The 27,496-nt window shown below is 43.3% G+C and overlaps 1 protein-coding gene and 1 long non-coding RNA gene across 2 annotated transcripts in view; one reads left to right on the top strand and one right to left on the bottom strand.

The window, feature by feature from the left end:
* LOC122919561 overlaps positions 1 to 11,858 on the top strand; it is a 64,203-nt gene extending 52,345 nt beyond the window's left edge. The window contains exon 5 of the long non-coding RNA XR_006386807.1: positions 11,559 to 11,858. This is a non-coding gene — a long non-coding RNA (uncharacterized LOC122919561). The remainder of the gene's footprint in view (positions 1 to 11,558) is intronic.
* The window catches only part of FRMPD3 (FERM and PDZ domain containing 3), a 553,251-nt gene that overhangs the window by 119,993 nt on the left and 405,762 nt on the right, over positions 1 to 27,496 (bottom strand). Inside the window, exon 12 of the mRNA XM_044268648.1 lies at positions 25,231 to 25,375. Within this exon, the coding sequence (XP_044124583.1) occupies positions 25,231 to 25,375 (145 nt within the window). The remainder of the gene's footprint in view (positions 1 to 25,230; positions 25,376 to 27,496) is intronic.

Below are 27,496 nucleotides of genomic sequence, written 5' to 3'. Positions count from 1 at the left end.
CTTCTATGTGGGACAGTATGAAAAGCCTTAATAAAGTCTAGATAAGCGATGTCTACTGCACCTCTGCCATCTATTATTTTAGTCACCCAATATAAAAAATGTATAGGAGTATTTTGACATGATCTCCCTGAAGTAAACCCATGCAGTTTTTCATCTTTCAATCCATGGGATTTTAGATATTCCTCAATACTCTCCTTAAGAATGGTTTCCATTAATTTCCCCACTATTGACGTCAGGCTATAAAATCAGAGCAGAATATAAAATCAGTGATACAGTCCTAACCTCAGTATCTGAGGAAAGTGATTTGGGGGTCATTATTTCAGAAGATTTAAAGGTAGGCAGACAATGTCATAGAGCAGCAGGAAATGCTAGCAGAATGCTTGGGTGTATAGGGAGAGGCATTACCAGTAGAAAGAGGGAGGTGCTCATGCCGCTTACAGAGCACTAGTGAGACCTCATTTGGAGTATTGTGCGCAGAACTGGAGACCATATCTCCATAAGGATATTGATACTTTGGAGAGAGTTCAGAGAAGAGCTACTAAACTGGCACATGGATTGCAGGATAAAACTTACCAGGAAAGATGAAAGGACCTTAACATGTATAGCTTGGAAGAAAGACGAGACAGTGGGGATATGATAGAAACTTTTAAATACATAAAGGGAATCAACAAAGTAAAAGAGGAGAGAATATTTAAAGGAAGAAAAACTGCTACAAGAGGACATAGTTTTAAATTAGAGGGGCAAAGGTTTAAAAGTAATATCAGGAAGTATTACTTTACTGAGAGAGTAATGTTGATGCATGGAAAAGACTTTCTGCAGAAGTGGTAGCTGCAAATACAGTGAAGGAGTTTAAATATGCATGGGATAGGCATAAGGCCATCCTTCATATAGGATAGGGCCAGGGGCTATTCATAGTATTCAGTATATTGGGCAGACTATATGGGCCAAATGGTTCTCATCTGCCGACACATTCTATGTTTCTATGTATTGCAACATGTGATGGCATTGCAAGCGGCAGGAGCATCCCTGAATGTCCACAATGCCCGGACAGCTGTTAATGTGGCGATACCCAAGATGACCCCCTCAGATGACGTCAAGACATATCTGGCGGTGTTCGAAAAGGTGGCCGTGAGAGAAAAGTTACCCCGAGACCAGTGTCTGGACATCAGCAAGTTTTTTTTATCTCCCTGATTATCAAGCGGCCGAGTACCTGACCGTAAAAGGTGAGATCCTGGCGAGACTAGGGGTAAATGTGTTGGTCCGGGCCCAGCGAGTGCGTCAGTGGGAATTTAACCCAGCTGAACCCGCCAGTCCACAGGATTATGACGTACCCCCTCCAGCACTGGATCGGCCAGGTGTCTCCTGGTAATGCCTTGGAGATCGTCGACCCGGTGAAGTGCTACAAGGCCACCAGAAATCTACAGGGGGGTTATTTTGGGAGGGGGCCAGTCAAACCCCAGAAATCTCCACCCCAGACCCGGCGGCCGGTGCCAGCCCGGGACGTACCCCCTGTAGACCCAGCCCCAGTGGTCTGTTGGAGATGTCAGGAGCCTGGACACATAAGGGCCGACTGTCCCCATCAGGGTGAAACCATGGACACCAACTATGGCTACCGCCACTAATTATATTCCAGGAAGTTGTGTGTGACAGGAACCTCCGAGACTATAGACAATAGCCACCTGTGCCAGGTGGAAGTGGGGGACACTCTGGCGTTGGCTCTTCTGTATTCAGGGAGCTCGGTGTCCCTTGTAAGAGCTGCCCTGGTACAGCCCACTAAGTATACTGGCTGAAAGGTCGGCGAAGGGTGTATTCATGGAGACTTAAAAGACTATCCTACCGCCCTGGTCTCTCTATTAATGGTGGCCATCAGGTGGACTCATGAGGTGGCCGTCGCCACAAAATTACAGTACAAACTCATAATTGGGAGAGACTTCCCGGATACGAAAGTTACCGATACCTGGGAGACAGACGTAACCCTAGCAGAGTGGCCCGACTCAGGTAGGAGACCAGAACCCTGGGAACCTGAGTCTGAAGGGCCAGCGGTAGGGGTGACCGAGACTTTGGTGGGAGAGGGGGAGACAACCCCGCTAAGTGTGATGGTGGGAGACGTGACGTGGAGGACTTGCCGCCAGGTCCAAAGTTGGCAGACCTCAACGTTTTCGGAGATCATTTTGGTACAGCACAGCACCAGGACCCGACTGTATCCCAAGCCTGGGAATATGTGGTAATAGTTGAGCGTGAGCTGCAACAACCGGGGGCCGAGTCTATGTTCTCCCGTTTTGTGGTTTAACAGGGGATGCTGTACCGGGTAAATCAACTACGGGGTGAGCATATTGAACAGCTGGTGGTGCCCAAGGTGTATTGCAAGCTCGTGTTGGGGTTAGCCCACCAACATGTTCTTGGGGGACACCTGGGCCAGTAGAAAACGCAGTACTGGATTCTACAGCGGTTCTTCTCTCCCAGTGTGTTCAGAGTGGTGGAAGAGTATTACAAGTCTTGCCCAACCTGCCAGATAACCAGCCACCAGCCATATTTCCGTAGTCCTCTGGTCCCTCTCCCGATTACTGAGGTTCCATTCAAGCGGATCGTATGGATCTCATAGGCCCGATACCAAAGTCCGCTAGAGGGCACCAATACATCTTGGTCACCCTCGACTATGCCACTCGGTACCCGGAGGTGGTGCCACTGCATCATACATCAGCCAAACTCATAGCTAAGGAGTTAATGGAGATGTTTTCTCGAATGGGTCTGCCTAAGGATGTACTAACTGACAAAGAGACCCGTTTATGTCCAAGGTCATGAGGAAACTCTGTAAGTTGCTCCACATAAAACAGTTACGAATGTCTGTGTATCATCCGCAAACAGATGGCCTGGTAGAAAGGTTTAATCAAACGTTTAAAAATATGTTAAAAAGAGCAGTGTCTAAGGATGGGACTGTGACCTTCTTCTGCCCCATCTCATGTTTGCAGTGCGAGAAGTGCCCCAGGCCTCTACTGGGTTCTCACCCTTCGAGCTGCTATACAGAAGACACCCTTGTGGTCTGTTGGACGTCACCAAAGAATCGTGGGAACACCAACCCACACCGCACAAAAGTGTTGTCGAGTACGTCACCCAGATGCAAGGACGGATGGAAACAGTGTTACCTCTGGTTAGGGAGCATAAGGAGGCAGCACAGTGAGCCCAGAGTAGGGTCTATAATCAGCAGGCTAGGGTACAGAACTTTAACCTGGGTGATCGGGTGTTGGTTCTTGTACCGACTGTAGTGAGTAAGTTCCTAGCTAGGTGGCACGGGCCCTACAAGGTACTTGAAAAAATTGGAGAGGTAGATTACAAGGTACATCAGCCAAGAAGGCAAAAGCCGGAGCAGGTGTACCATGTGAATCTGCTTAAACCATGTAGAGATAGGGAAACCTGTACGGAAGACAGCCCACGACCAGGGTTCTTAGGGGTAGCGGTTTGAACTCCTCTGTCTGTAGCAATGGAAGCGGCTGCCACAGTGAAAATTGCTAACAGCCTCTCATCTAAACAGGCTCATGAAGCCAGGAAGTTCATTAGTCGGAAGACGGATGTGTTCTTGGACCTCTCTGGACGCACGTCCATAATCCGGCATGACATTGTCACTGAGCCTCAGGAAAAAGTCCGGTTAAAACCGTAGCGGGTACCCGAGGCTCAGCGACAAGCCATCGTGGAGAAACTGCAGCTAATGCTCCAGCTAGGTGTCATCGAGAAGTCAAAAAGTTAACAGGGCAGTCCGATAGTCTTAATAACCAAGCCGGATGGGACATTGCAGTTCTGTAACGACTTCCGCAAACTAAATGAGGTGTCCAAGTTTGACACATATCCCATGCCCCGAGTAGATGAGTTTATTGAGATGTTAGGCCAAGCCCGGTGTTTTTCTGTGTTGGACCTCACCAAAGGGTACTGGCAGGTACCCATGACGAATGCTGCCAAGGAAAAAATGGCTTTAATCAGACCAGAGGGGCTGTAACAGTACAAGTTATTACCCTTTCGTCTACATAGCGCTCCCGCCACATTTTAAATGCTAATGGATGTTGTACTACGCCCATATCGTCGGTGCGCTTTGGCGTACATGGACAATATCATTATCCATAGCACCGACTGGGAAAGTCACCTATCTAAAGTATAGGCTGTAGTGGACTCTCTTAGGAAAGCTGGCTTAACCGCTAACCCAAAAAAGTGTGCAATAGGGTTAGAAGAGACCAAGTACCTGGGGTGTGGAATGATCAAACCTCAGATGAACAAAATTGAGGCAATTAGGAATTGGCCCGACCTGTCACTAATCGGCAAGTAAAGGCATTCCTGGGTATGGTGGGGTACTATATGAGGTTTGTCTCCAATTTTTCTAGGCGCCGCACCATTGACAGGCCTTTTGAACAGATGCAAATCAGTGACGGTTCAGTGGAATGAACAGGCAGAAAAGGCTTTCTCCACTTTGAAGTCTGCCGTGTGTGGGTCCCTGGCATTGGTGACACCTGACTTCAAGAGGGATGTGGTACAGACTTATGCCTCTGAAGTAGGCCTTGGCGCTGTACTCTCTCAGGACATCAATGGGGAGGAACAGCCTGTTGTTTTCCAGAGCCGAAAGCTTACCCCAGCCGAGACTAGGTACAGTATAGTGGAGAGAGAGTGCCTGGCTAACAAATGGGCACTTGAGTCTCTCCGCTATTATCTGTTGGGGAGAAAGTACCGTCTGGTGACCGACCACTCCCCTCTCAAGTGGATGAGCCAAGCCAAAGAGAGGAATGCTCGGGTCACCAGATGGTTCTTGTCATTACAGAACTTCAAGTTCTGAGTGGAAGACAGGGTAGGCCGCTTACAGGATTCCCTGTCCCGGGTACACTGTCTGGAAAGTGTTCACCCCCTCAGGGTTGAGCAAAGGGTATGTAGGAAGGCGCAAGGGTCCATCATTGATAGAAGGTAGTTGTCACCGAGATTCCTGGCCTCGGTGAGGTAAGAGCCCGTAATTTCATGTGTTAGCGGCAGCTAGTGCTGGCTGACATGGTTTTGCTATTTAGTATGGGTGTAAAGCCGATCTGGGCCGGCTCTTACTAGGAGCAGCCAAAGTGCAGGGTGGGTGGCTTCTCCCCACGTTCCAGGCCGGGTCTTGGTTTGGGCTATAAAACACAGGCAGCACTGTCAGGTGTTGGGAATTTACTCCTCTCTGACAGTGGAGCTCTGTCAGTCTCTGTGTTGGGACCTGGGAGTTTGGGCCTGGTAAAGGCCTGCTACCTTGTTGGCGTGAGAGCAGGTAGTTTTTGCTATGTCCAAGGACTTCTGCATTGCTGAATGGTGTGAACAAACACCAGACTCAAGGTAACTGTTTTCCTTGAAACTGAATTTTTGTTTTGCTTATCCGTATGTGTGAATAAACACTGAACTGTTTAAGTTAAAGACATTGTCGTTGCCTCTATACTGTGCCCGCAAACCTGTCTACCAGAGCAAATCCCAACAACTAGTATATACATAGTAGTGTAATGCACTAGTATGCACAGTCTAGACTAGTACATTCCATTACTAGTACATTATATAAATAACATGTATGACATACTACAGTATATATGTAATTTATATAAAATAATCAGCAGGCACTTCACCATCTGTATTTCACACATGTATAACACATTTATTAGTATTTAAAATGTTTTTAAAAAAGATAGACAATATAATAAAATAAAATAAAATAAAAGGTAGATGACAATATATATGAATTATGCACACAATATAGAATGTTAGTAACTATATATTAATAGATAAATGTTGTAGAGTCAATTTATAATACAATAAAAAAATCACTTGAATAATCGGATAAAAAATTCGGATGTTAAAAAATTCGGATGTTAAATAGCAGATAGAATGTCTTTGGTATATTTCTTCTGTAGTTTCCAGATATTTTACGAATATATATTTAAAAATTCGCTACAAGTACTTGTTGTCTTTATTGGTATAGATAGTCCAACATGTTCCAAATATTGAATCAGTTGCAAAAATGTTCGTACTATATTATATTATAGTTGCTTTATTTTTAATCAATGATTTCTCCATATATTTCCTTAAGTTGTACCAAAAAGAGATCTGATATTCGCAATAGAATAGTGCAATTATAATTCATCAATGGGTGGTTTTCGAATAATTTAGTGTAAGTAATCTTGTTATAAAATTCGATTATGCTTGCTGTGTAGGCGTCCCTCTCACAGTTAAGCTGACTCACCCAAGTCTGAAGCACTTGTGTCTGCGATATATTGGTTTCATTCAGATGTCAATGGCTCTTGGTATCAAATGGAAGAAAGTTGAAGTTGTTGGAAATCTTGTATAGTCCTTACTTTTTCGATTCCTTAATCCTTAATCCTGCAGGATGGTTTGGTCTATAGTTTGGTCCCTTTAATCCACCAGACGCGTTTCGAGGTGTCCTCACCTCTTCCTCAGTGGCATTAAGAATGCATTCTTAATGCCACTGAGGAAGAGGTGAGGACACCTCGAAACGCGTCTGGTGGATTAAAGGGACCAAACTATAGACCAAACCATCCTGCAGGATTAAGGATTAAGGAATCGAAAAAGTAAGGACTATACAAGATTTCCAACAACTTCAACTTTCTTCCATTTGGGAAGATGGGAAGAAAACTATGAGCTCATTTACAGGTAAATCTGTGTTATGTAGAACATTAACCTTTACCGCAAGTGTTCCCTGGGTAGAGCAGCATATTGTAAAATGAAAATTACCTTGGATGATAACCGTTTTCTATAGAATGCAAAGGTGAGTGACATAATGGAATGCCCATAGACTATAATGGGTAGCAAAATTTGATTTGGAGACTAAACCATTTAACATATCAAGTAAATCTTTAGCAGGCTTACTCTTCAAATTCAGAGGGATTATTTAAAATTAAGATTAAGTGGGATTATCATTGATATCTTTGAAATGCCAAGTTGAATGACATAATGGAATGCCCATAGACTATAATGGGAAGTAAAATATGAGCTCATTTGCAGGTAAATCTGTGTTATGTAGGACATTAACCTTTACAGCAAGTGTTCCCTTGGTAGAGTAGCACATTGTAAATTTAAAACTATCTGGGATTAAAGCTGGTTTCTATGGAATAACATGCGAATGACAGAATGGAATGCCCATACAGTATAATGGGAAGTAAAATGTGATTTGGAGCCTGAACCATCCAACATATCAAATAAATCTTTAGCAGACATACTTTCCAAGTTCAGTGGCAAATAGTGGAGTTGAAAGGGGATTCATAGGGTGTAATGGGAAATGGAATACCCCTAGAGAATAATGGAAATAGAATTTTTGATCTAAAGACACAACCGCTTTCATCCCCCTCACCAACTATAGGCCCAGGACTAGGAATGGGCTCTGATTTTGGTGTGGAGGATACTGATTTAGTCGGTCCTTGGGCAGCGCAGCCACTGCAGTTCCCTCTAGCTGGCAGTGCATTCCGCTTAATATTCCGCTGAAAGAATGAACATTTTCATTCTTTCGACAGAGAAATTTCAGTGGACAGCTTCACCGCTGAAATTCTGTAGTGTGCACTGTGCAGCGGAATCCCATTGATTGCAATGGGACTCTGCTGCATAAAAATTTCCAAGTGTAATTCCTGAGCAGAATTTTACTCGGAAAATGGTAAAATGTAGGGGGGGACTAAAGAAACTCCCATAGCATGTTGGTATTACTGAGAATGAAAACTGACAAGTTTCTAGAAAATATGCAAATACTTATTTTATTTAAAACTTTTCTTATTTAAAGAGGTTATCCAGGATTATAAAAACTAGGCCTCAGGTTGTGTGTGATATTGCAGCTCTGCCAAGTGAATACCACCCACAACCTGAGAACAGGTGTGGTGCTGTTTTTGGAAGAATAAAAGTTCAGTTTTTTTATTCCTGAATAACCTTCTTTAATTTTTTTTGCATTCATAAGAACTTTTATTGAAAGAACATGAATCAAAAATAGAAGTGAGGCAAAAACAAAGAAGGGATGGGAAGTGGGGAGGGGTCAAAATTAAAAGTATACAAATAAACATCAACATTTCTGTCCTAGCAGGAAAAACATGACATTTGCCGTGGTAAACAATGGCAGCGAGGCTTCTTTTTTTTTTTTTTTTTTTACAAATTAAGCGTAGGGTCACACTGAGCGCATACGCAGCATATTTGATTTGACGCTGCAAGAAATGTGCCAGGCAGCAGGAAATATGCTGTGTATGCGCTAGGAGCAGACAAACAAGGCTTTTCTCTGCTGCAGCCCTGTGTCCGCTGTGAGGTTTGGAGGTCGGTGTGCTCGGCCCGCCTCCGAACCTTACTGCACACACAGGGCTGCAGAGAGAAATCCCTGTGTCTCACAGTTTGTAGGGAGACCCTGGGCAGGCGTAGAGCAGTGAGGGAGAGGCTGGCACAGAAGTCCTCTGGGGCACTCTCTGTATGTAGGGACCAGGCCTAATGTTGGGTGAGGTGCCCTGGATGTTGCAGATGTTTAATGTGCCTAGGGCAAGGTCCCTTTAAGGTTCGTGACGATCCTGTAACGATGGCACACCGATTTATAGGAGTAATACGTGAGAAAGGTTGTTGTGAACCAAACTTTCTTTACTGGAAACGGTTAAACATTATACAGTCCTTTGTAAGTTCAGATCCATATAGCAGGTCCACATTACAAGCAGGCTTTCACATCAATGGCAGGTATAATGTTCCTTGCAAGATACTCAGAGGGTAACAACAACACTCACAGATCAGGCTGTACCTTCTCCTCAGAAATACTGTACACTGTTCCTAAGAACTCCTTTCTGTTCTTATCCCAAGGCCCGGTTGCCCTAATGCTGGCTTTTATCCTTGGTAACAATCTTCCTCCGGTATATATCCCTTTCTTTAAGTTAATAATACTTCTGCCCTTCAGCTTACTTGACTAGCTGGAACACTGGCTCTACTCTGCTTGTGGGAACTGCAGGTTTCTCCCAGGAGGCAAACTCTTCTCTTGGGGTGAATCTTCTGAGCTAACTGAGGCTCAAGAACTTCAGGCAGGCTATACTCTTTCCCTAGCCTCCTGGTGGCAACTAGAAGCCTGGGCTGTCTAGCTACATGTCAGGAGGAGTTCCTCAGCTTGTCTCTGGCTGGTGCCCTCTCACTTCTGTCTCGACAGACTCCTGACTACACAGACTAACTCCTCCCTGTCTGGGCCTCACTATATATACTAGAGGCTCCCTATCTCCCTCTAGTGTCTAGGATGATTAACTGTACCTTAATAGGCCTGCTTACACACATCACAGGGAAGAATACACATAAATACATATGGAAATACATTAAAATGGACTGTTAAACACACTGCCACTGTCCCTTAGGAGTAGGAGGACGACGTGGCCCAATTGACCCTTGTGTAGTGCCCACATTTACCTAGTGGGACACTACATATCTACATCTCTCAAAATATGGTTTGCGCAGTTTAAATGAGGTATGTTTGGAAAATATGTCTGGAGAGGTTCTGCAATACCCCTTTCTCTGTCAGTAACAAAAGGAATACATTTAATCCTGTTCCCATCCAAACTGTTTAGCAGGTCACATAAAATTATTTATGGCATGCTTTGAATTTTCTCTCATGTAGAAGAAAAGCAACAGGAAAAATTGGATTACCAATTAAAGTGACATTTCTCATTACAAATGTTAAAAGATAAAAGTCACCAACATTAAATGTGGTATCATAGGAAAAAATTGCGACAATTAAGCATCTTGTTTTGATATACAAATACGATTCTGAGCTTTACTTAACATGTCTGGGTGCCCAAGGGTTTCCACTAGATCTGGTAAAATTGTTACCTTTTTTATGTAATCCTCAAGGTGGACTGCCAGTTCAAGAAGACTAAATATTTCATTATTGGTGACTCTTTTTCCTCTTTTCCTAGTGAAAGTGAAATTCTGCACCTGCTTTAATTTTCTAGGCCGATCAATATGTGCATAGAACCATGGTACGAATATGGGCTTAGCAAATGTTTGTAGGCGATCATTGGCTCTCTCAGTAGCACAGAATCCTTTATTTCTGTGATGGTACTTTACATTGTAGAAACAAAAGGCTTTTTAGAAATGTTACTGTTCCCACTGGCATACTGCCCGATGCAATCGCTCATCACCTAAGTAATGTAGAAGATAAAGCTTTCTCGAATCTTTAGATTCTCTTAAGCAGTATACAGATGTTGCAACGCTACTGCTCCCATCACAATCGCGAAAGTGAAAAACAATAACGTAAGTAAAAATAATAACTAAAAAATCAGAATGCAGTTTATCACTATAACCAGCAGATGGCGCATAGAACATTCTAAGATTTTAACATACCTATAGAGCTTTTACAATGATTACACTAACAATTTAACTATTTTTAAATCGATCATTAATTTATTTTATAAACTAATAATCAAACTTTATAGTTTTTATTTAACTTACAATTTATAATTAATTATTTTTATTTAAATGGCTATTTATGACAAAATACACAGGCTACATGCCAAAAGCCAGGTATAATGCAAGCTAGCATCTATTCATACAACAGATAACTGGAATACCTTACAATGGCAACCTGGTGTACTATAAGCTATATAAAACCCTTGGATAGCTTGGGGGACCATGCACCTAAATCTTTATCATTAGGGTGACAAAATGATATTATTATATATTTTTTTTATTTATTGCTAGCTAATTCTTCTCTAACTGCTTAGGAAGGCTGTATAAAAATGTACGGCTTTCTAATTGTTCTAATATAAATTTAATAACCCATCTATGCTGTTTTGTTATGTAAACTAATTTGCATAAATATGCATATTACCCTACTTTCCATCATGAACAGCGCCATCTATTGGATACATAGTCTTATGTCCTACAGTCTGCAAACTATAATCAATTTCCTCATTGACAGCGCCATCTATTGGATACATAAGTCTTATGTCCTACAGTCTGCAGACTATTATAAATTTCCTCATGGACAGCGCCATCTATTGGATACATAGTCTTATGTCCTACAGTCTGCAGACTATTATCATTTTCCTCATGGACAGCTCCATCTATTGGATACATAGTCATATGTCCTGTAGAGATGGGAAGTTCAGATCTTAGATTCATGAATCGAATCTTCGGTTCATTCGCTGAGCTAACAAGAAGCAAGTGAACCGAAGCTTAGGTTGCGCAATGCGCATGCGCGGAAGCTTCGATTCACTTGCTGACTCGGCTCTTGGTCTGAGTCAGGAAGTTTATTTTTTAAAACGCTGTGTGTAAGGGTCCAGTCACACGTCTGTGGCGTGTTGCGGACCCGCAAATTGCGGGAGCGCAACACACCCGGACGGTACCCGCTATAGAAATGCCTATTCTAGTCTGCAGTTGCGGACAAGAATAGGACATGTTCTTTCTTTTGCGGATCTGCGGACTGGAATTTCGGGGCCGCACTCCGCAAATGCGGAAGCGGAGAGCACATAATGTGAATTTAACACTGGGGTAAATAATATAATTAAAATGGAGGGTTAAATGTGTAAATGTATTTAAAAAAAATACATCTCTCTCAATAGTTATATCGCTACTGAATGAGACAGAAGAAGGGATCAGAGAAAAAACTTTATCCAGCTCACCTCCCAGTCTTGTATAGTCCCGAATCCGAAACCCTAGGGGTGTGACCCCGTCGCAGGCTGCAGGTAATTTTGAAAGGATAGGTCTCAGATTCAAATTGGATCCATGTTAAAACTGCTTCTTTATTGGAACATCATGTAGACATGACAAACTGCCACTTGGTACAACAGAATAACGTTGACGCGTTTCGGTACTAAGAGCACAAGGAATGGACATTAGACCAGTGGAAATCTGTGCTTTGGTTTGATGAGTCCAAATTTGAGATCTTTGGTTCCAACCACCGTGTCTTTGTGCGACGCAGAAAAGGTGAACGGATGCCTGGTTCCTACATTGAGGCATGGAGGAGGAGGTGTGATGGTGCTTTGCTGGTGACACTGTTGGGGATTTATTCAAAATTGAAGGCATACTGAACCAGCATGGCTACCACAGCATCTTGCAGCGGCATGCTATTCCATCCGGTTTGCGTTTAGTTGGACCATCATTTATTTTTCAACAGGACAATGACCCCAAACACACCTCCAGGCTGTGTAAGTGCTATTTGACCATGAAGGAGAGTGATGGGGTGCTGTGCCAGATGACCTGGCCTCCACAGTCACCGGACCTGAACCCAATCAAGATGGTTTGGGGTGAGCTGGACTGCAGAGTGAAGGCAAAAGGGCCAACAAGTGCTAAGGGAACTCCTTCAAGATTGTTGGAAGACCATTTTAGGTGCCTACCTCTTGAAGCTCATCAAGAGAATGCCAAGGGTGTGCAAAGCAGTAATCAAAGCAAAAGGTGGCTACTTTGAAGAACCTAGAATATGACATATTTTCAGTTGTTTCACACTTTTTTGTTATGTATATAATTCCACATGTGTTAATTTATAGTTTTGATGCCTTCAGTGTGAATCTACAATTTTCATAGTCATGAAAATAAAGAAAACTCTTTGAATGAGAAGGTGTGTCCAAACTTTTTGTGTGTACTGTATATGTTAAAGGCATCCCTTCTTCTGTAGGTAATTTTGAAAGGATAGGTCTCAGATTCAAATTGGATCCATGTTAAAACTGCTTCTTTATTGGAACATCATGTAGACATGACAAACTGCCACTTGGTACAACAGAATAACGTTGACGCATTTCGGGTACTAAGACCCTTAGTCGTAACGTTGTTGCACAGTGAGACACCCCAATATAAAGGAAATAGGTAACCATTCCTCCAAACAATCCATGGGAGGCGGCATTAGCCCTATTGGTCGTCTCACTGTGCATCACACCCTGATTACCACCCACTCATTACCGAGTTGATGCATTACAGACTGTGCTGGGGCTTAGCATAAGGTTAACCCTTAGGGAACTCTGATCCTGTTCCCATGAACAATTCAGTGGAAAAGGAAACAGAGAAAAATCAAAGAACCGCACAGTGTGAACACACCAACTCTTGCAACATATAAAAACATATATTGTACATCACCAATAAGGCCTTCACCCTTATACCCATGTTATTCTACTTGAAAGACCAATACCACATTTACTATTCGTATTATGCAAGTAAAAACCAAAATTAGAACCAAAAAACTGAAGACTAGAGGGACAAGCAGGAGGGGGAGGGGGGAGAGGGGGGAGGAAAGGAAAGAGAGAAAAAAAAAAAAAAATTATGAACATAGGCACATATATTTTCTTTGCTTATTATTGGTATATGTACATTAGTTCTTTCTTCAAATTGAGGCCAGATGGAACTCTAGTGTTAAGCCTAAAAATCCAGTACGCCTCCCGTAGGAGGAGTTTCTTGCGGTGGTCACCCCCTCTCTTAGGGGCGAAAACCCTCTCTATTGCGAAGGCTTTAAAGCCCCTTACTTGACAGTCATGCATGTGTATAAAATGTCTGGCTACATTCGAGATGTTGAGTGCATTCGGATTGCTAATATAATTTAAATGTTCCAGAAGGCGATTTCTGAACCTTCGGATCGTGCTTCCAACATACATTAGGTCGCAATCCGTGCACTGTATGATGTATACCACCCCTGCAGTGTTACAATTGATATAACTTTGTATTGGAAAACTGCAGGAGTGGTCAGATCTGTCAAAAGACTTTGAGGGGGTGACATAGTTGCAAGTCTTGCAGGGGTTGCCCCCACATCTGGAAAAACCCTTATATCTAAGCCAACTTGACTTCGTACTAGCTCCCATCCTATTGGCCGTGAAGAGGGATGGGGACAGCGAGCAGGACAACGTGGTGGCTCTTCTAGAAACAATTCTGAGGCCTGATTTTAAGGCATTATATAAAATTTCATCGTCATATAGAATTGGTAAACATCCCTTGATTATGGAGCTGATTTTATTGAACTCCTTGCTATATGCCAACGATAAAGTTGGTACATTGTCCTGGTCACTGTCCCCATACCTCCCCATCTTCCTGTCTGGGGTATCCTGTTTGCCTCGTGCTTCCATTTTACCAAAAAGCATTTCTCGTCTATTTTTTCTCTGCGCAATAGTTCTGCCCCTCTCTAGCATCCAGGTGGGGTAGTTCCTGGCTTTTAATCTTGCATCTACCTTATTGAATTCTTCATTCAGAAGTGCAGGTAGACTACAATTTCTAGCTGCTCGTGTGTATTCCCCCACGGGGATCGCCCTGATAGTATGTAAAGGATGATGGCTCCTGGCATTCAGGATGGAGTTCCCAGCCACCTCTTTTCTGTACGTTTGGGTGTGCACCACCTCCCCTGGACAACCATGGAGTGTCAAGTCTAGGAAATTGATAGTGGTCTCACTGGAAGTACATGTGAAACGTAAGTTATAGTCATTGGCATTGAAGTACGCCTGGAGGTCCGGGACGGCAGATACATCGCCCGCCCAAATCATGAGCAGGTCATCGATGTATCTGCCGTACCAGACCAATCCATGCTCAAAAGGATTGTCCGTTGGCATATAGCAAGGAGTTCAATAAAATTAGCTCCATAATCAAGGGATGTTTACCAGATCTATATGACGATGAAATTTTATATAATGCCTTAAAATCAGGCCTCAGAATTGTTTCTAGAAGAGCCACCACGTTGTCCTGCTCGCTGTCCCCATCCCTCTTCACGGCCAATAGGATGGGAGCTAGTACGAAGTCAAGTTGGCTTAGATATAAGGGTTTTTCCAGATGTGGGGGCAACCCCTGCAAGACTTGCAACTATGTCACCCCCTCAAAGTCTTTTGACAGATCTGACCACTCCTGCAGTTTTCCAATACAAAGTTATATCAATTGTAACACTGCAGGCGTGGTATACATCATACAGTGCACGTGCACGGATTGCGACCTAATGTATGTTGGAAGCACGATCCGAAGGTTCAGAAATCGCCTTCTGGAACATTTAAATTATATTAGCAATCCGAATGCACTCAACATCTCGAATGTAGCCAGACATTTTATACACATGCATGACCGTCAAGTAAGGGGCTTTAAAGCCTTCGCAATAGAGAGGGTTTTCGCCCCTAAGAGAGGGGGTGACCACCGCAAGAAACTCCTCCTACGGGAGGCGTACTAGATTTTTAGGCTTAACACTAGAGTTCCATCTGGCCTCAATTTGAAGAAAGAACTAATGTACATATACCAATAATAAGCAAAGAAAATATATGTGCCTATGTTCATAATTATTATTTTTTTTCTCTCTCTTTCCTTTCCTCCCCCCCTCCCCCCTCTCCCCTCTCCCCCTCTCCCCCTCTCCCCCTCTCCCCCTCTCCCCCTCTCCCCCTCTCCCCCCTCTCCCCTCTCCCCCCTCCCCCTCTCCCCCCTCCCCCTCCTGCTTGTCCCTCTAGTCTTCAGTTTTTTTGTTCTAATTTTGGTTTTCACTTGCATAATACGAATAGTAAATGTGGTATTGGTCTTTCAAGTAGAATAACATGGGTATAAGGGTGAAGGCCTTATTGGTGATGTACAATATATGTTTTTATATGTTGCAAGAGTTGGTGTGTTCACACTGTGCGGTTCTTTGATTTTTCTCTGTTTCCTTTTCCACTGAATTGTTCATGGGAACAGGATCAGAGTTCCCTAAGGGTTAACCTTATGCTAAGCCCCAGCACAGTCTGTAATGCATCAACTCGGTAATGAGTGGGTGGTAATCAGGGTGTGATGCACAGTGAGACGACCAATAGGGCTAATGCCGCCTCCCATGGATTGTTTGGAGGAATGGTTACCTATTTCCTTTATATTGGGGAGTCTCACTGTGCAACAACGTTACGACTAAGGGTCTTAGTACCCGAAACGCGTCAACGTTATTCTGTTGTACCAAGTGGCAGTTTGTCATGTCTACATGATGTTCCAATAAAGAAGCAGTTTTAACATGGATCCAATTTGAATCTGAGACCTATCCTTTCAAAATTACCTACAGAAGAAGGGATGCCTTCAACAGGTGTAGTGTGTGGTTTATATGTGTATTCCCCTTTAAGTGGCCGTCTTCCCTTGCCTTGTGTGTGAAGGGTTAATTCCCTTATGTGTGTGTGAACACTGGGTGTGTTTGTTGGGTGTGGCTACTTGGGCCTATAAAGCCTCAGTGTTTAGCACGTGTCTGAGGGTTACTTCAGCCATGGTTAGCTGGAGCAGCCTCCTGTGTATTCAACCTGCCAGTGGGGGCCACCCTTGTGTTCATAGGTTTTATACTGATGTTCACCTGATGTTTTCCTTTCTTATCTGTTATTGCAACTATGGATGTCCTGGTTACCTGTGTGATATGTGTGTTGTGTCCCTGAGTGTTTTGTGGACATTAGTAGGCATGCATGGGTTCCAGTCAGCGTGGCTGTGACAGGTATATTTGGAACTACTTTAGTTCGCCTGTCATATCTGTATGTTGTATTTGTTCCCCATTCCTTGCAGCTTGGCCAGTGAGACTCCTGTTCCTCCGCGTCCAGAAGGAACAGGTCGTCTTACCCTACTCCTAGTTCAGGGACCGGTCGGAGGGTGAGTAGGGATCCGAGGTTCCTGAGCATGGGCCCTCCTACCTTCAAGGTCGGCCCATGCAGCTAGGAGTTAGGGACGGATTAGGGATGTATTAGGAGGTGATCTGCTCCCTAATTCTCTCGTCCTGGCCGAGCAGCAATTAACATCTTCTGGCATCGCACGGCTGAGGGTTTTCCCCATCCTCAGCCGTGACACTAGTGTAAAAAAAATAAAAAAATAAAAATTTTACAATTGTTTTCACCCTAATGGTAACGACTGGTGCACAGGACCCCTAGAAATCCGAAATAAGCCAATATTGAGACTTATTGGCTTTCTCCTTTTGGATTGAGAGCTAGTTTAATGTGTCTCAGGCCACCACTAGGACATTGGCTTACATCTTGCTTATGGCATATAGCCTTCAGTTAGAATAGAACTGTTATATGTTGTCTTTTGTCATTTTGGTAATAAGAAGTTATAAATGGTAGGAAGGTAACTATATAATAAGTGGCTATTAATATTAGGCAAAGACAAATAAAACAATTTGTTTGTGTTTGTTTGTCTGTGTCAAAACTCATTATTTATGGCCCTGATTCTGTAGTTTACAGAAACACTCCATATGTGGTCATAAACTGCTGTATGGGCACACGTACAGCAGTTTACGTCTGCAGACTGTAGGACATAAGACTATGTATCCAATAGATGGCGCTGTCCATGAGGAAATTGATAATAGTCTGCAGACTGTAGGACATAAGACTATGTATCCAATAGATGGCGCTGTTCATGATGGAAAGTAGGCTAATATGCATATTTATGCAAATTAGTTTACATAACAGCATAGATGGGTTATTAACTATATATTAGAACAATTAGAAAGCCATAAATTCTTATACAGCCTTCCTAAGCAGTTAGAGAAGAATTAGCTAGCAATAAAAATTAAAAAAAAATTAAAAATAACATTTTTTATAATTTTGTCACCCTAATGATAAAGATTTAGGTGCATGGTCCCCCAAGCTATCCAAGAGCTCTTAGACAACTTTGAGATTTACTGACTCTCAGTTAGATGAGAGATGGTTAAAAATGTCTTATAGTACACCAGGCTGCCAGTGTAAGGTATCCTAGTTTCCTGTTTTATGATTAGGTGCAGGCTTTTGACATATAGCCTACATGTTTATTTGTTTTGTGAGTTATAAATAATGTTTTAAAATAATTAAAAATATAAAATAATAGTATTTAACTTTTAAAAAATCCTGCAAGTTATAATTTAAAGTATTAAAAAGAGGTAGGTATAATTTAGTTAAAACAGTTACTGCAGTTTTAATTGAGATTAGATAATACTGCCATCTACTGGCTTTGTTATGAGTTGTGGGTTAGAATTGTAATTCGTTTCTTTCGTTATGAGAAAAAAGGGATTGCTAACGTTGCTAAATATGTATGTGTTTGTGAAAACCATGTAGAGATTTTTTTTTTTCCATATGGATCTTTTAAGTAACTCTAGAAGATACTTGCGCTTACCATGAAAGTTTGATCCTTTGGATATCTATCTGTACTGATCATAATGGAAGTCATGTTCATGACCAGCAATTGTATCAGGGTGGGGGGGCAATAGAAAAATACTTCCCCTCCTTTTGGTAGTACAGGTGGTTTTGAAAGGAGTGTGCTTTCGTCAAATTCTTTTTTACACAGTATTTTGTAGACCTTTTGCTAATGATAAATCATCATTCCAGCCACACATATATGCCTTGTTACAGGAAGCCATTGCAGCACCAGTGTCTTTTCACACAGGGAAGGGTTTTTGACCTTAGTAGACAACTGTTGATCAGAGTCTGTTAGACATTTTTTAAGTGTAACCCCTGGAAGGGATTTATTGAAAACAGCAGGCATGGTTTCTAAGAGAGGCTGAAAAGCTACATTGCCAATCTCTATCTGGGGCAGTAAGCTGGGCCAATGAGGAAGTGATGCAAAGGGAGGTGGAGCTTGCTGGGGAGAGCAGAAAAATAAAGCAAGCAGAGCTACTAGAGAGGGACAGTGCAAGGTAGCCATAAATATCAGGGGACAGTGCAGTATGTTTGTCACAGGCAAAACAGAAGAACCTGGCAACTGAAAGAGGAAGGAGGACTAAGCCAAGACATGACTCCCTAGATCATTTGAAGAGGTTCCTGCCACCCTGTGTTACTTCCCTTCTAAATGCAGTTGCTTCATGCAGGAAGCCTGAACTAAACCTGCAGATCAGGTTTAGTTCAGGCTTCTTACATGGAACATCAGCATTTAGGAGGGATGTGACACAGGGAGTGGGGGCAGGATCCTCTTCACTCGACACAAAGGATCTGTGGAGTCATGTCTTGGCTCAGTCCTCCTTCCTCTCTCGGTTGCTAGGTTCTTGACTTTGGCTTCTGACATAGATACTGCACTGGCCAGCACATTTTACCTGATAATATTGCTTAGTGCATATAATTACAGTCTGTTTGCATGTGCTGGTGGGTTGTGAGAATGTTTACAATGACTCTCTGAGAAGAGAAACATCCTAGAGTTAAGATTGTTTTAGTGTGCTCAGAGGTATACCTAATGCCCGTGGTGAGGTGTTGTATCAGCACTCCTCCCCACAAACGTATGCATGCGCCGACACCAGGGGTGGACTGACAACTCATGGGGCCCCTGGGCAATAGAGAATCATGGGGCCCCCATGCGCATTGGCACCAGGCAACTTAGCATCATCAACCAATGAGGAGGTGTCGCTCCTCATTGGCTGATGCAGGCGGCAGGGAATCTCAAGATCCGACTGGTGAAGGTGATGCCAGTCCTCACCAAGTCAGAGACTTCCCATTATTATTATTGTTATTATTATTATTATTATTATTATTAATGATTCCCATTATAGTCTATGGGCATTCCATTATGTCATTCACCTTTGAATTCTACAGAAAACTGTTAAAATCCAAGGTAATTTTCATTTTACAATATGCTACTCTACCCAGGGAACATTTTCGGTAAAGGTTAATGTCCTACATAACACAGATTTACCTGCAAATTAGCTTATATTTTCCTTCCCATTATAGTCTATGGGCATTCCATTATGTCATTCCTCTTGTCTTTTCATAGAAACCAATGATAATCCCACTTAATCTCAATTTTAATAATCCCACTGAACTTGAAGAATAAGCCTGCTAAAGATTTACTTGATATGTTAAATGGTTCATCCACCAAGTCATGTTTTACTTCCCATTATAGTCTATGGGCATTCCATTATGTCATTCACCTTTGCATTCTACAGAAAACAGTTATAATCCAAGGTAATTTTCATTTTACAATATGCTGCTCTACCCAGGGAACACTTGTGGCAAAGATTAATTTCCTACATAACACAGCTTTACCTGCAAATGAGCTCATAGTTTACTTCCCATTATACGGTAGTCTAAAGTGGAAGAGATTGAGTGCACCGATGCCCAACCACTTATGTCTCAAGATTAGTACATGGGAGGACCACCGCAGCACGTCTCGGATGATGACGAAACACAGGTGCCAACTGCTGGGGCTTTCGAAAGTGTGCAGATCGACAAGGAGGGAAGGGGTGAAGACTGGGTGGAAGATGATGTGGAGGACAATGAGGTCCTCGACCCCACATGGAATTAAGGTCATGCGAGTGACGTGTGCAGTTTGGAGGAAGAGGTGGTGGTCGCACAGAGGCAAAAAAGGGAGCAGGGTGCAAAAGCATCTGTTACATTCTTGGGTGACATTTTTCAAATTTTACAGTGAATAAACCCTGCTTTGCATAGGTGACAGGGACATAAATTTCTAAATCCCATCTGTTACATTGATGGTTGACATTAACCCATTTTTGCCGGTGAAAAACCCCTGCTCTGCATTGCTGACAGGGAACTAAATTTAGTAAAAATGTATGTTACTGATCGGAAGATGCACGATTACATGCGCATGCTGGTAGACGTGAATGCTGATGGCATTCCCACCTGACAGCGGGGGCACAGTGGAAACACAAGGCGAAGGCAGAGGAGGAGGAAGAGGTTGCTAACGCAGCTAGGGCACCGCCAGCACCTCAGAAGGCAGGGTTAGCATGGCTGAAATATGGAAAAGTTTTGTCAGCACGCCACAACAACCAGCACCACCAGCTGATATGGAACGTCTTAGCAGAAGGCAGCATTTCAGCAACATGGTGGAACAGTATGTGTGCACACGCCTACACATACTGACTGATGGGTCTGCCCCCTTCAACTTCTGGGTCTCCAAATTTGGCACATGGCCTGAGCTTGCCCTTTACGCCTTGGAGGTGCTGGCCTGCCCTGCAGCCAGTGTATTGTCTGAACGTGTGTTTAGCACGGCAGGGGGCGTCATTACAGACAAGCGCAGCCGCCTGTCCACAGCCAACATGGACAAGCTCACGTTCATTAGAATGAACCAGGCATGGATCCCACAGGACTTGTCCATACCTTGTGCAGAATAGACATGTATATCGGCCTCACCCAGCCATTTTTGTACTCCTGCGCACTTTCTCTTTGTTTTTGTTTTTTTATATTTCCCAATGTTTTGGGGTCTACCCAAATGAAAAAAAAAAAATGAAAAAAAAAAAATGTAAACCAAAAACCATTGTAGGCTACCTCCTCCACCACCGCTTCCACCTACACCGCCACATCCACCGCCTCCTCAACCTCCTACTCCATATGGACCTCATCCTCCTAGATCAAGATTATGATTTTTTATATTTTTTTACGTCTTTTATGTTATTTTAAGTCATTTCCCTATCCATATTTGTTTCACTTGCCATGCTCAACCACATTTTGCTGCCTTTTGCAGCCCTCTAGTTCTTCCCATGACTTTTTTAGAGCCATTTTAGTGGTCCAAAGTTTGGGTGCCTATTGACTTCAATGGGGTTCGGGGTCAAGTTCGGGTCCCGAACTCAAACTTTTTTGCAAAGTTTGGTCAAACCCGTCGAACCCGAACTTCCAGGTGTCCGCTTAACTCTAGTCAGCAACCTTTGGCACTCCAGCTGCTGTGAAACTACAATTCCCAGCATGCTTCATTAATTTATATGGGAGTTTGAAGAAAAGCAGAGTACATATGCATGCTGGGAGTTGTAGTTTCACAACAGCTGGAGTGCCAGAGATGGCTTACCCCTGATATAGACTTGAGTGGAGGAGCGGTGCATATATTCTGTGGGTAGAGGTGCTATGCATATAGACTGTGGGTGGAAGAGCTGTGCATTTATACTGCGGGTGGGGGAGCTGTGCATATAAACTGTGAGTGGAGGAGCGGTTCATATATACTGTGGGTGGGAGGGCTATTCATATATACTGTGGGTGGAGGAGCCGTGCATATAGACTGTGAGTGGAGGAGCTGTGCATATAGACTGTAGGTGGAGGAGCTGTGCATATAGACTGTAGGTGGAGGAGCTGTGCATATAGACTGTAGGTGGGGGAGCTGTGCATATAGATTGTGGGTGGAGAAGCTATATATATATACACTATGGGTGGAGGAGCTGTGCATATAGACTGTGGATGGAGGAGCTGTGCATATAGACTGTAGGTGGGGGAGCTGTGCATATAGACTGTAGGTGGAGAAGCTATATATATATAGACTGTGGGTGGGGGAGCTGTGCACTTATACTGTGAGTAGAGGAGTAGTGCATATAGACCAAGGGTCAGCAACCTTCGACACTCCAGCTGCTGTGAAACTACAATTCCCAGAATGTTTCATAAATTTCTTTGGGAGTTTGGAGAACAGCAGAGTACATATGCATGCTGGGAGTTGTAGTTTCACAACAGCTGGAGTTCCGGAGGTTGCTTACCCCTGATATAAATATGTGGAGGAGCAGTGCATATATACTGTGGGTGGAGGTGCTCTGCATATAAACTGTGGGTGGAGGAGCTGTACATTTATGCTATGAGTGGGGGAGCTGTGCATGCAGCAAACTGGGTCAACAGGGGAAACACACAAGGCTACGGTGGGCCGATGGGGGTAGTAGTTAATTTACTCACGGTTAGCAGAGCCTCCCTGGGCCCGCGTGCAGTGATGGGGAAGACTGCACTAAATTCTCCGGGGCACTATATTCCGGGGAACACCAGCCAGATGGAAGTTGAGGTGCCCTTGATGGTAATATGGCAATCGTCTCAGGGCAGTTGGTACAGTTCATCAATATAGCAAAGGCAATAATCCAGATGTTGGTTTAACTGGAATTCCTTAATACAGGTCTGGAAATAGTCAGTTGAGGAGTTCTCTTAATGCTGTTACTTTACAGGCAAAGAATTGGTAAATTTGCACTAAGTCCACTTTCTAGCACTCATATACTGAATTTATTGATTTTCTATTTATCTTGAGCAATCCAATAAGGGTGTTCTCCCTTGGTAACAGGAAAACTCTCTGTTACATTATTTGATGCAGGATGCTCTCCTGAAGTATTCAGGTTCACTATGTTCCCAGAAGGCATTTAGTAAAAAAGGACAATTTTGCACACTAATTATCCAGATCCAGGCACCTTTAAGTTCCTCCTGGTCACTTGTGCTGGTGAAGTCCCTTGGCTAGACTTAGATCTAATCTTCACTAGACTTGCTCTATATTCATACATAGACTTACTGTCTGTGCTGAGCTGCTGTGACTGCTTGGTCTGTCATCTCCAGGCTTGATCAGGGCCTAGAGGAAAGAAAGGCAGCTACATTGTGGAACTTGCCTGTTCTCCTCCTCCATCAACTTCCTTTCCACACACTGAACTCACTCCAACTAACTACTTCTTCTACAACTCCTTCCTTTAGCAAACCCCAAGCTATATATATTATGTGGCGCCAGCACCACCTAATAGTAACTAGATGTAATGACGCTGCCAGCCTGATATTAGCAAAATACAATATATTAAATACATTAAACATGACATTTAGCAGCGATTTAAAGTACCCACTGTGATGGACTGAACTGTCACTGGGGCTGCTGGGGCTGCTGCAGAAGCCTGAGGGCCAGCATCCTTCCTACGGACTATGGACCCAGAACTATGGAGACCCCTCAGACCTTTTGGGGTTACAAGGAACTATAAACCCTGATTTATGTGTGGAATTTATATGACACATATTTCCTATTGCCCATTAAAAAGGCATGGTGTGGATTCAGCAACACAAAAAGGGTTAACTCTGCACTGAGACTCCCACTGATTGTGTTAGTGCTGGGATTAAGATGGCTGACTCTAGGAGCAGCCGACTCCTAGATGAGTAGATCACCCTATGATACACTCAGTAGATAATCCCATCACATGTGTCTCCTCTCTCCCTATTCATTCATTATGGAGGGGGTGAAGATGTCTGTTTGCATGTTGTTCATGGTTGATTGCGTTATGTTGTTAGACTTCTTGAACTATATATATACTGAGTTGGTCTTCAATAAAAGGAGTTCCTGTTTTACCCTCAACATAGACTGTCATCTCATGTGTGGGGGAACAGCTATATTTTCTCTGGGGATTGCTATCAGTATTATACTCCCCTGGGATTACAACACGGTTCAACCCACTGGAAGTTAGATCCTGGTCTTGGGCCCAGGGTGGGTGGAAGACGGCAAGACCTCAACCAAGCTGCGGCGGTTCATGGGGTCAGCAGTGATTACAGTGTCAAATGGAGTGCTTGGAGCCCTCAGGAAGCACTAGGAGCATCCATCAACGGAGGTACCCAGTCGGGGTGCCAGGAGATCCGTTACACCCACATATAGCACATAAGTAGGACACTGCATGCATATATACTGCGGGTGGAGGTGCTGTGCATATAGACTGTGGGTGGAGGAGCTGTGCATTTATGCTGTGAGTGGGGGAGCTGTGCATATAATATACTGTTGGTGGAGGTGCTTTGCATATATACACTGTGGGTGGGGGCCCTGTGCATATAGACTGTAAGTGGAGGAGCTCAGTTTTGAGGGGGAGTTGGGGTAGACATATGCCTTGGGCTTGTGCCCCTGATGTTTTAAGACCCTAGCAACACCTCTGGTAAATTATTGCAGTGTATGGCAGAAGTGATCAGACGATCACATGTTAAAGTCCCCTACGGAGGCTAAGGCTACTTTCACACTAGCGTTTCTATTTTCCGGTATTAAGATTCATCATAGGGTCTCAATACCAGAAAAAAATGGGGACAAAACATAGCTGGAGTTTGCTTTCCGTCCTGGGTTGTGGAGCAAGACGGATCCGTCATGACCCACAATTCTCAAAGAGTTCTCAATGTGCCCCTCAGTACCTGTGAATACATAATCACTGGTCCTTTAGTTTGTAAGGCTTTCTATGACTATGAACTGCACTAATGATGCAGGGTTTCCATCATCAGTGCAGGTAATGTAAAGTCATGTAAGGCTGCTCAGAACCATCTGGCAGATTGGCACTCAGAGTAACCACCCCCCTGGCCACCCCAAGCTATGCCACTGATAGAGACATATAAAAAGTTTGGATTGGAGGGGGTCTCAGCGTTCAGGGGATGGAATTGAGACAGGCTCATAGACTTCTATTGAGTTTGTCTAGCTTCCTCCCCTGCAGGAGAGAGCACAATATGCAAACACTTCACTCTCCAGTATGTTACCAGTAGTGCTCACTAATATGCGCTTTATAAGTCTTTTAAAGCGAAAAATACGGTAAGTATGAAAAAATAAGATATATATTTATTTTATACAAATTTGCAATGTAAAGTACAAAATTTGATCCCAGCATGAATTAAATATATTGGAGAAATATGATATATCTGATGAAAGTCATACCTGCCTTGATAATCTGAGGTGGCGGCAAGTGACCTGTTGTTCTGTAAAATATGCCTTTCTTGGGGTCCACCATCAGACGATAATATCCTGCTACCAAACAAGCAAAACTTGTGGCTTCAGGCCAATCCATGAGTAATATGAGAGCCTAATAAGAAGGAACACAAAGACAAAATCAATAGAATTCTTGGTATCAAAGCATTGACAAGTACAGTCAACATAAATAATATCAGACAAATAGCCAAATAAAAAGCTTAGTAAAAATAGGTTTAAAATGATGATAAGGTTAGGTTAAAATTATACTATACTCAGGAGTTCATTTATCATTTGAGGTAGTTGTTATGTCATTTGTAAGTCTGGCTTTGCTTTGTGTGCTTGCACATAATTTATGAACTGCTGCACCTTAACCATCCCAGGACCGCCGCACGCAGGATTGTGTCCTGGCGGCTGCCCTGTTATTCCTCCTAGACGCGTCGGCGCGTCATCTCGCGAGAGGCGAGATTTCCTGTGAACGCGTGCACACAGGAGCGCGCGTTCACAGGAACCGAAGGTAAACCAGTGGATCTACAGCCTGCCAGCGGCGATCATTCACTGGCAGGCTGTAGATGCGATTTTTAACCCCTGAAAGGAATATCAGATACTGTTTTGTTAACAGCATCTGATATACAGTACAGACCAAAAGTTTGGACACACCTTCACATTCAAAGAGTTTTCTTTATTTTCATGACTATGAAAATTGTAGATTCACACCGAAGGCATTAAAACTATGGAATTATATACATAACAAAAAAGTGTGAAACAACTGAAAATATGTCATATTTTAGGTTCTTCAAAGTAGCCACCTTTTGATTTTATTACTGCTTTGCACACTCTTGCCATTCTCTTGATGAGCGTCAAGAGGTAGGCACCTGAAATGGTCTTTCAACAGTCTTGAAGGAGTTCCCAGAGATGCTTAGCACTTGTTGGACCTTTTGCCTTCACTCTGCGGTCCAGCTCACCCCAAACCATCTCGATTGGGTTCAGGTCCGGTGACTGTGGAGGCCAGGTCATCTGGCGCAGCACCCCATCACTCTCCTTTATGGTCAAATAGCCCTTACACAGCCTGGAGGTGTGTTTGGGGTCATTGTCCTGTTGAAAAATAAATGATGGTCCAACTAAACGCAAACCGGATGGAATAGCATGCCGCTGCAAGATGCTGTGGTAGCCATGCTAGTTCAGCATGCCTTCAATTTTGAATAAATCCCCAACAGTGTCACCAGCAAAGCACCCCCACACCATCACACCTCCTCCTCTATGCTTAACGGTGGGAACCAGGAATGTAGAGTCCATCCGTTCACCTTTTCTGCGTCGCACAAAGACACGGTGGTTGGAACCAAAGATCTCAAATTTGGACTCATCAGACCAAAGCACAGATTTCCACTGGTCTAATGTCCATTCCTTGTGTTCTTTAGCCCAAACAAGTCTCTTCTGCTTGTTGCCTGTCCTTAGCAGTGGTTTCCTAGCAGATATTCTACCATGTAGGCCTGATTCACACAGTCTCCTCTTAACAGTTGTTCTAGAGATGTGTCTGCTGCTAGAACTCTGTGTGGCATTGACCTGGTCTCTTAACTGAGCTGCTGTTAACCTGCGATTTCTGAGGCTGGTGACTCGGATGAACTTATCCTCCGCAGCAGAGCTGACTCTTGGTCTTCCTTTCCTGGGGCGGTCCGCATGTGAGCCAGTTTCTTTGTAGGCTTGATGGTTTTTGTGACTGCACTTGGGGACACTTTCAAAGTTTTCCCAATTTTTCGGACTGACTGACCTTCATTTCTTAAAGTAAAGATGGCCACTTGTTTTTCTTTACTTAGCTGCTTTTTTCTTGCCATAATACCAATTCTAACAGTCTATTCAGAAGGACCATCAGCTGTGTATCCACCTGACTTCTCCACAACGCAACTGATGCTCCCAACCCCATTTATAAGGCAAGAAATCCCACTTATTAAACCTGACAGGGCACACCTGTGAAGTGAAAACCATTTCAGGTGACTACCTCTTGAAGCTCATCGATAGAATGCCAAGAGTGTGCAAAGCAGTAATCAAAGCAAAAGGTGGCTACTTTGAAGAACCTAGAATATGACATATTTTCAGCTGTTTCACACTTTTTTGTTATGTATATAATTCCACATGTGTTAATTCATAGTTTTGATGCCTTCAGTGTGAATCTACAATTTTCATAATCATGAAAATAAAGAAAACTCTTTGAATGAGAAGGTGTGTCCAAACTTTTCGT

The sequence above is a fragment of the Bufo gargarizans genome, chromosome 9, assembly GCF_014858855.1.
Source record: "Bufo gargarizans isolate SCDJY-AF-19 chromosome 9, ASM1485885v1, whole genome shotgun sequence".
Taxonomy (NCBI): Eukaryota; Metazoa; Chordata; class Amphibia; order Anura; family Bufonidae; genus Bufo; species Bufo gargarizans.
The sequence above is the reverse complement of the archived record's forward strand: the minus strand, read 5'-3'. Positions and strand labels throughout refer to the sequence as shown.